The 9,991-nt window shown below is 43.1% G+C and overlaps 1 protein-coding gene across 1 annotated transcript in view; it reads right to left on the bottom strand.

Annotated features, from left to right (window-relative positions):
- Positions 1 to 769: 769 nt before the first annotated feature.
- Positions 770 to 9,991, bottom strand: part of tiam1a (TIAM Rac1 associated GEF 1a) — a 48,534-nt gene continuing 39,312 nt past the window's right edge. Inside the window, exons 18-29 of the mRNA XM_084028583.1 lie at positions 7,901 to 8,125; positions 7,608 to 7,676; positions 7,379 to 7,504; positions 6,975 to 7,083; positions 6,535 to 6,714; positions 6,263 to 6,381; positions 6,051 to 6,159; positions 5,007 to 5,065; positions 4,534 to 4,630; positions 3,501 to 3,588; positions 3,239 to 3,411; positions 770 to 3,135 (exon numbers count right to left, since the gene is read on the bottom strand). Coding sequence (XP_083884709.1) covers positions 2,501 to 3,135; positions 3,239 to 3,411; positions 3,501 to 3,588; positions 4,534 to 4,630; positions 5,007 to 5,065; positions 6,051 to 6,159; positions 6,263 to 6,381; positions 6,535 to 6,714; positions 6,975 to 7,083; positions 7,379 to 7,504; positions 7,608 to 7,676; positions 7,901 to 8,125 — 1,989 coding nt within the window. The 3' untranslated portion in view covers positions 770 to 2,500. The remainder of the gene's footprint in view (positions 3,136 to 3,238; positions 3,412 to 3,500; positions 3,589 to 4,533; positions 4,631 to 5,006; positions 5,066 to 6,050; positions 6,160 to 6,262; positions 6,382 to 6,534; positions 6,715 to 6,974; positions 7,084 to 7,378; positions 7,505 to 7,607; positions 7,677 to 7,900; positions 8,126 to 9,991) is intronic.

The raw sequence follows: 9,991 nt of genomic DNA, 5'->3' as shown, positions 1-9,991 counted from the left end.
GACTGGGTCACTGGATGCCTTCCCATCCTCAAATAACAGCAACAGGACATGGGAATTCATTTTAAAATAAGCGAGTCACCTGGTGTCCAATAACATCCACCGTCGGACATAAACCTATTTTTACATCCTTATAAAGACCTGACTTACTGTGTTTTCATTACCTTTCGTGTTTTTTATTGGCACATAAAGCATTTATTCATGGGACTTGGTGACATCTATTCACTGCTGGATTTCTGTGGTTTGGTAACTCTGGACTGTCGTGCAATATTGTGACATTTAATTCCAGATGCCAGCCCTTTTACTGCATTACGTCAGAACTGACATTTTGTTTATCACATCCCAAAAACTGGGAGCCAACGTGATCTGAAAAAACTGCCAATATCGCTGGAGTTCTGAAAAACAGCCTATAGACAAACATAATTAACTCAGACCATCCGGCCTCTGAAAAAGGAGTCCTTGGGCAACAGCCTTAACACCTAACATGCCTGATATGAATACAGAGCACAAGTCTCCCCACTTTGCTTCGTTGTTGGCCCAATTTGGTTCACTGAATTGAATTTCAGACACTTACTGTGTAAATTTGGTCTCATTTACAATTTAAACGTGATTTATTTTACTACTAGTTTGAACAGCCCTATATTTTCAAAATATTTTGTTCAGTTATCGGTTCAAAAAAATGTTTTTTTTTCATTTGTTTCGATACCTTGTTGTAGAATGGAAAGCAGCCCATTGACTTATGTAAAAAAAAATGAGTACGTCCACACAAAACTAAATTTAGAAAATTTATTTGAAGATATGTACGGACACAGTTTTAAAAGTACAAAGGGAGGAGTCAAAAGGGGTTCTCACAGGATTCGCCTCCAAGGTCAGGTGATTGTACCTCACAGTCTGAACATCCCTGGGCATCATCGCCCAGAAAGCTAAAATCTAAGAAACCAGCATCATAATAAAAAGACAATAATAAGAACATCCAAAATGTGTTATTTCCCTCCACTATACTCACACTCCCCCACCCTCATAGCTGTGTATTAAGTGCATCTTCAATACATCCATCAAGGTGTGCATGACTGTGCGACATGAGCGTGTTGCTGTGTGAAGACGTATAGTGAAACAGCACAGCCTGGTGGACAAGGGAAGAAATGCAGAGGAGGTCAAGTGTAAATAGCATAGTAGGGACTGATGACAAATGTCATGGATGTGACGTCTTCGCCAGCTTCTCTGTGGTCGTGATAATGCTTCACATGACAAAGGTCAAAGGTGATGATGATGTCAGAATGGGAGGATGACAGTTCAACTGCATGTTTGCTCTCCTCTGGGTTGTAGTACAGTCACTATCATGGCTCTGTGTAATAAACTCCTTTCAAAACAAGAAAACTCAAGTAAAACAGGATTGTTTCTGTAATTATTATGCCATTCGTCGAGGATGCGGAGCGTGAGGAGGGCATGGTCTCTGGGGCGTGAAATGATCCAGTATATCAATGACCTTAATGAAATCCAACAGTTACCAAAAATAACAATGGCATTTTTTATTTGGGACTGGACATTCATGTGAAGGGCATAAGCCTGTTTCTGGCACCAAACACACAAAAGGTGGTTCCGTAACCAGCCGAGTGTGGTGTAAACGTTAAAAATGACAGTAAAAAGGCAACAATTAAATAAAGAATAGGTAGACTATCTTCTTAAAAAGGATATGCTAGGAGACAAAAGTGAGCATCAAAACATTTTTTTTTTATACAAGAGGTTAACGGCACTCTATTGTTCTCCTGGCTATACACCGATTGAGCAGCCGATATTAAGTTAGAACATTGAAAAAGCACGATAAAGCTAGTTAGATCATCTCGCCATCTTCTACACAGCAGTCGTTAAGCCAAAAGCCCCTGAATAGAAGTTCAGTAACACACAGCCCTTGAGTGTTAAAATACAAACACAGCTTCCGAGTCAGAAAAATAGAACACCCACAATTCCTGCGTTGAAAAAAATAGACTTTTTTCTTTTTTGGCCAGAAGATCACAGTTCAGTGATGCCGTCTCTCCAGTACAGTGCGTGCATGGGCACAGTAGCTGCCTGCAGAGTCTCCGTGCCTGTGCTCCTGCGTACTTTATGCACTTACAGTGTACATACAAATAAAACACTTGCTGGTTCACTTGCGTGCACATGCGGTGCTGTCGCGTTCCTATTTAATCACATACAGTCCACAGGTGTGTGTCCAAAACGGTGACGACCGTGAATTTCTCTCGGGGTTTTTTTTAAACAGTTCGGGTCTCCGAGTGAGCACGTTTTACTTTTAGTACTTTAGGATTGTCAGAACAAGGGAAATGCAGGTGAGGTGGGAAGAAGAGGGTTGTGTAGTGACACGGGGAGGAGTGGTTGAGGTGTGAAACCTCCAAAGTCTACATATTTAAAGCTTGTATCCAATCTCTCCCCCCATTTTCATGCACTCCTACTTTATATAAAAAGTGTCCTTGGTTTCCATTCTTCTTCTCATTTTCCTATCATTCAATCAGAAGACGTCACTGTTGCACCCGTTGGCAAATTCGTCCCGCCGCACCCAGATGACATCACAGTCCTTGTTCTTGGCGAGCTTTAGGGTCGGGGTTGCACAGCGAGACAGCGAGACGCCGCAGGAGGTGAAAGAGTCTACCGAGCCCGATTCATCACCGCGCTTTATTCGATCGACCTCCTCCTCTTGCGTGACGCTCAGCATGATTTCGCTTCCCGACTCCCGTCGCCCGTTCAGGTTACGGCTCCTCCCCTCTCCGCCTGTGAGGTCGAGTCCCTCCATCCTCTCCTCCAGCTCCGCCGGTTCCGTCGACGCGGCTCGGACGGACTTGCAGTACTCGTCGTCGTCGCTCAAAATGTCCGTCTCCTTCACCTTGGCCATGTCGATGGGGCCCTCGCCCTGGTCGTCGTAGCAACCCAGGTCAAACTGCTCCTCCACCCAGCGGTCCGTGTCCTCTCCCTGACGTTTGTGGGACGGGGGGAGAGCATGCCGGGACAGCGGCGGGTGGGAAGACTGGGGCGAGGTGTCCGAGTCATTGGTGTTGTTGTTGTTGCCGTGGAAAACCAGGTCGGTGTCGATGGTGAAGCGGTTCCTCACCAGCTTCCTGCGGGACAGCGTTCGTGATGGAGCTGTAGCTAAGCAGACGGAAAAGAAGATAAAAGACACCATATTGTAAATGTCATGGACAGACCCTGTAGGCCCCTTGTCCTACAAACTAGAAGCTATGAGCCTCGTCACCTGCTCGGTTCATGGCGGGCCGCGCCCCTTTGAGGGCACACAGGCGTTTGCCCCCAAATGGGACGTACTGCTGGTTGGGTGGCAGCGACTCCGTCTTCAGAAGCTGGCGCCGCTGTTTTTCCCTAAGAATGGAGTGGACTGCTTTCAGGAAGTCCTTCTTACTATCTGGAGAACTGCAGATTGGACAAAAACAAGAGGATCAGTTCACATGATTTGGATACGTGTGTACAGTTTAAAAAAAAAAAAAAATTAATAATAATACCTGCAACACAGCTGGAAGGTCCTCTCTGGTCTCCCTTCAGATTCGGATCTCGTGTGGACTATTTCACACACCGCTGTACCCTCAGAGTCTGATGGGAGGAAGGGAAATGAGAGATGTGATCTACATTCATAGAATCAGTCAGTTCATTTCCGTTAGATATTTATGTCTGTTTAAACAAGAGGCCATTAGGCAGACTAGCGATAACACACTGCCAGTGTGTGATTTAAGGAGCATCTTGGAAAGAGATGTGATGGAGATTGCATGCAGACCAACTAATAAGTATCAATCTAATTTGTTTACAAAGGATATCATTTATTTTATGGGAAAGAAAAGCAGCAACTCTAAGTGAGTTCAGAGGCTTTGAAGCCACTGTCGAAAAAACAGAGACAAACTCTGTGGTTTGTATGAATACAGAATACATACAAGTACATGTCCAGAATAACATGCTTAAGTAACAAATCTACTGGAGAAAGAGGGAACCACTAGTTCAGGTACTAACTAAATAGTTGTAAATTGTAAACCTGCCTCGTGAGGATATATTAACTTTAATTAAAACCAGACTTTTGGTGCAGATTCAGCAAATATTGTTATGGAATAATGTGCACGCCCATCTGTAATCATATGCACAAATCCAAAAATGCTTCATAAGTTTCCAAACTGAACAGACTTTCATGATGGAGAAATCTGTCCGACTGACGACGTCATATTATCAGATCTTAACTCTTCTGGCAAGACAAGTTGAAGTCTCCACATGGTGCTTCAAAGAGTCTTTTCAGACTTAAGACTGGATAATAAAAAAAAATGCTCATGGAATTTGATCATACGGGTCACCTTCTCCAATTATGCTGCAGCTTTGTAGAAAAACAAGTACAAATTGTATCACTAAGTTGGCACCTACATTTAACTATTTTACTTACTTATACTAGGGAAAGTGAGATAATCACCTGACTTTGGTGTGAGATTGATTATCTCTGAGTGATGCAAAGTTAAAAAATGACATTTTCTGCATGTGACGGTATTTAAATAGACCTACTTGCAATAGGACGGAGTTGGAGAGAGTCCGTCGCGATCATGTGACGGAAACGGAAAGGATCTTTTTCATCAATCACGGACGCACGGTGAGATCCACCCTGGAAAAGACAGACTGGTTGGGTATCTAACAGATAACCACTGCAATACATCAACACGACAGCAGGGGGCATAAGAGTGCAATGACAGAAGGATGGTTTCTACACACATAGATCCACTGTACTCTGTACTATACTGTAGTAAACAACAGATGTTGTTGAGGTCTCTTCAAGTCGATTCAATGAATACCTCCAACCTACCGTCATTCAATCCAATCCATTGTCATGTAATGAAAGACATTAACCTTAATTTCTTTGTAGTCTCAATATGCCACCCAAAGCTTTAAAAAAGCAATTTTTAAAAAAGCACTCGGAGCCCCAATCCGACAACAAAATGTTTCTCGGTTCATCAACAGGAAATGAGAAAAACACCACTTACGATTTTTTTCCTGTGCTTGGAGCTGTCTTTGTACACAAATACAACTGCTGTTTTGAACACTAAATGAGGGCAGAGGAGAGATGGAAACCATTAGGTTTGCATTCATTCATCGCACATATTGAAACATTTCATTACCCGATTAACTACAGTGACTTGCTGGCTTGATGCAGCTCGTCAATGGATGCTTTTTGTCACGTCATTTGAGGGGAAAATAGCCTCACAATGGCAATGGACCAAAGTCACGACATTGCATGCACAAAACAACCACTTCCACTCACTGTCGCCTCGCCGGGAAAAGCCCTTATACCATGAAGATGTAATATTTATAGTACAATTTTCAGACGCAGGGCACTTCTGGGTGTCTGAGATCTTCATGAGATCCCAGTAATGTCAGGATAACGTGCTGCACTTCATGTAAAAAAGTACAAAAAATAGATCCCTCTTGTGAGATGCCCGACTGGGTTTTCCATTTACGGAGTCTATTTCCTCACTATCTGAAATAGCACCAAGGCCTCACACCACGCATGGATGGCAGCAGCATTATGTGGGATACAGTTAAGTGCCATGTGACTTAAAGTGTAAAAGATACAGGACGCAGTGTTCCTCCAGAAAGAGAACAGTAGACATAGTAGCTTTGCAAGCGTCAATAGATATCTACTGTATATAGAAAATATTTATTTACTCATCACACTCAAAATGGCACGTCATCATTTGCAAATATTAATATTGAAGAATTTGACTTGACCTTTTTAACTCCTCATAACTCATAACACAAAGTGGACAGTTTATCTTTTATAAAATTAATATTATGTCTTCAGTTTATTTTTTTGATATATTATGATTTACTCCATAACTGATCAATTTGGTTGCATTTGTTATAGTTAGGTGGATCTAAACAACTTTGAATGCATGAAGAATACTTCTAGTCGAACAGTAATTATGTAAAAGATCTCTATGTCTGTTTAGATAACTAAATTAAAAATAAACATAAGAAAATCCTATATAAAGAAGGCAAATAGTAGATAAATCCACATGTAGCCTCACCAAACGCCGCCAATTCAGGGTCCTTCTTGCTCTTCACCAAGGAGCCTGGAGGGTTGATCCACACCACAGTAGAATGGAGCAAAAGATCCCCCATTGACAGGTCAGCCACCTGAGATAAATGGAAGTCATTAAGCAGATTGTGAAATATTAACTCAAGTAAACGGATAATCCATTGGAGCCACGACAAATAAAATGGCCATTATCATGTTTACCTCTTTCTTATCGGTGGTCTGTTCGTTGATGAGCTGGTCGAAGACAGCTCCGTACTCCTCGTGAAGCTTCTGCATCTCATTGATGTGGCTCGCAACTTTATTCATGGCCTTCATTGCAACTGAATGGGACAAAAAAATCTCCAAATAATTTCATGCAGCCTCCGTAATTGTATTTCCATGGTTCTGGAGCCGATAATATACAGTTCATAAGCAGCTAAGTGTTGCATCAAAAAAAGGTTTTCTGTGACTAATAAATGAAGACACTGGCTTACCGTCCAGATGGTAGTGTTCCTCGCTGTCGGGGTCTGTGAGAGAGTAGAGCTCCCTCAGCAGCAGAGGGTACTTTAGGACTCTCTGGATGGGTTTGATCAAGTAAGACTCCAGCGTGGATGAGTGTTGCTGTCTGGGGTTTCTCTCGGCCAGGAAGGCCTTGAAATCTTTGTCTGTCTTTGCTGCAGGAGCAGAAATAAGAGCATTCCTTCATTCTGTACAGGGGCAAGGAAACACTGGAACAGATCCACACAGCTGCAGCCAAACGATTAGGCCTCAATAGCTGCAGAGATCGAGCCTAACCCTTTATGCCTCATCATGTGTCGGTACTAGTCGCAGCAGGTATGGCATGTGACTTAAGCAACATGCTTCCTGTTCTTAGCCCTTCAGCTATGACATCAGCTATGAGAGCAATAATTGATGCACTTATGCGTGTTTTTACCTTTAGCCAGGACCTTTGGCACCTTGGTGTGGCTGGCACAGAAGGCGCTGTAGATCTTGAAGCGATCGGCATAATACAGGAACGAGCCCCCCAAAGAGAACAGCACTTTCTGTGGAAACGAGCAAACATGCCGTGCGATCAAAGAATAGAAATATATTTGCGGTAAATGGAAATTACTTCTTTTTTTTTATATATATACTTTAAAGCAAATGTTTGAAGCCTTTATTATCAAAGTGAATGGCTCTTGTTTGGGAGGAGGATGAAAGGAAGTCTGAGTCAGGGCGAACATGTACGTAACATTTAATACACACAGTATATCCTGAATTATCCAAGCAAGAGTTAGTTAAAAACAGCAGTAACTGTAAATGCAACACAATGAGTTAAGGGCCTCAACATTCCCTCACCTTAAACTGCTCCACCCTTTCCAGTCTGTCCAGATCTGGCACCAGTCTGATCCCATCCTCCAGAGTCTGGAGGAACTCCACCTGGAACTCCACCATCTCCCCGAGGTTACCGAACAAAACGTCCAGCTGCAACACACGCGGATCGTAATTCTGACACTGCTACTGTGGATGCATAGGGTTATGTACGTCTATGACATTTCATATACAGCTTTTTTTTAAGAGAAATTACCTCATCCTGTGTGAGGAAGCTCTCTTTCTGTAACGGTGTCAAGTAGCACTCTATTAGGCAACTCAGGTCCTGAACAAGACAAGGAATAAGAACAAGATGGACCTGTGAGCAGATGTTGAAGGAAGACTGGGCAATAATGTGGAATCATCACTGAGGATTTCAAAACAAGAAGAATATGACACACAAAGCATCCTGCATGCCTATTACAATGATTATGACACTCCTAACAATAAGTAATGCAGTTTTACCAGAACAGGTATACATGTGTGTGGTAAGTAGTAGCCTGTACTGACTTTGACGTAAGTCTTCTCCGTCTCCACCAGCTCGTTGATGACCTTGCGGAGCTTGTCTGCGTGGGAGAGCTGTCTCTGGGTGGCGGTGCCCGCCGTGGGTGGTAACGCCGACACAGGGCTCGGGGAGAGGGACGACGAGGACGAGGACGAGGAGGACGACATGGGGCACTCCAGGGGATTCATGTCGTGGAGGCTGCGGCAGAAAGCAGTGACCTGCTCCGTGCTCTGTAGAGAAACACACAAAGAACGGGTCTCATTCTTCACACTTTTTCTACGTGGGATTGCACAGAGGGTCATCATATGTCAGAGAAGGCTGCTATTAGTGCATCTTAGCTGTTGAGAGGAATTGAAAGCAGAGGGAGGAAGAGAACAGACGTGAAAACAGAAGAAATCATGGATGGGATACTTGTATAGACGTACACCAACATTCATACACTGATATATACAACAAACCGGAAAATATGCACTGCCACCAAAACATACAGTACGCATTCTTTCAAAACCTGCCATAACACCACACCTGGTCTCGAAAATACCAAGCATGAGCAGACCTGTTGGGCCAAACTGGTATTAGAAGGCTAATAATGAAAAAGCAGAAAGGACTCTTCCCCTCCGCCTCTCTCTGGCGTTGCAGAACGTATAGATGTTGCTGCTACTCTAAAAACCAAAAAGTCACATATTAATTTTTCAGCCACAGGCTTTGCAAAGTGAAGGTCGAAAAAATAAGCAGATGCATCATCTTCATCAATCTGGAGCCTACGCAACAATATAAACAGAGAGTTTCAAGAGGTTGCGTCCACATTTTACAGTTTCTTATACAGTCTCAAGGCTGTGAAGGTGAATGGGCGTCGGAGACAGGAGCATCTGAGGCAAATCTGACATGTTAACATAAAGATATACAGCAATACTCATTCATATACCAAAATAAAAACAATGATTGATCTTTCCAATGCTTGCAAATACATCCTAATAATTATATCTCTGGATTTATATCCATATATTTGCATATATCATTTGGGAATCTGCGGTTTTCATGTGAGCGTTTGCTGGGTCAAGTCCAGACAGGTCTTTCCACTGTCTCCACTCAGCAAGGACTAATGCAGTAAAAAGACAATTAGAGCGAGTCATCTCTTTGAAATGTGCGGGAATGAATGACTCAGCCCACACACTGAACACTTAATTGTGAGGGATTCACACGCTGTGTCTCATTTTACGTGACTCCTCTTAAACCAACACCACACACCCCATTTTTTCGCCTTTACAAAACTCCCTCCCTAATTGTTCGGTGAAAGTTTTTCATGAAATAAGCCTTCAAAGAAATGGTTACTGATGGTTCTGGTTATTGATGGTTCTAATTCAACCCAGCAGACAGTGTCAGAAACTTTGCGATTTGCAAATATGTCGCACATACATCCGGCTTCTGTGTGGAGTCGGTGTTTTATGAGTTCTACTCTGTGACATCACACCGTGCCTGCTGTTCTACGGACTGCTGGTCAGCTGGGGAACGGGGCTTGTCTCCGTCGATTCCACGGCTTGTCTCCTGTCGGGCTGCAGCCGTGACGAACCCGATTTTCCATTGTGGTATTCAAACCAGTTTTGCAACACTCCTGCGTCCGCAGGCATGCTGACACTGAAATTCCTCCCATCAAAGAGTCGAAACGAGCTCCTTCGTTTCCACGAAGGAAACCGCACGATCGACCAAAAGTATAACGCAAGGAAAATAACACATCGTATGATGTCAAATATGTTTAATGGACTTAAAATGCTGTTGATATATTATATATTTTGGAAACATGATGGAGTGTGCAAACAGAAACAGTGTGATCGATGCCTACAGTATGAATGTCCATACACTCATGAGTAAAGCCATTGACAGTCTTGCTACTTGTAGTGTGTTGACGGCCAGAGGAATCTCTGACAGCCAAGTGACAGATGGAGCAGCGACAGAGACAGATGACGGCGGGAGACGGAGGCAGAGCGTGCATAATTCTTTAACACCGTCACTAATTAAGAGGTGAATAACAGAGCGTCCATGCAAAACATCCATAAACACTTTTTGATTTAAAAAAGGATGAAAGAGACAATTACTCA

This window comes from Eutrigla gurnardus (assembly GCF_963514095.1).
Source record: "Eutrigla gurnardus genome assembly, chromosome: 15".
Lineage (NCBI taxonomy): Eukaryota > Metazoa > Chordata > Actinopteri > Perciformes > Triglidae > Eutrigla > Eutrigla gurnardus.
The sequence above is the reverse complement of the archived record's forward strand: the minus strand, read 5'-3'. Positions and strand labels throughout refer to the sequence as shown.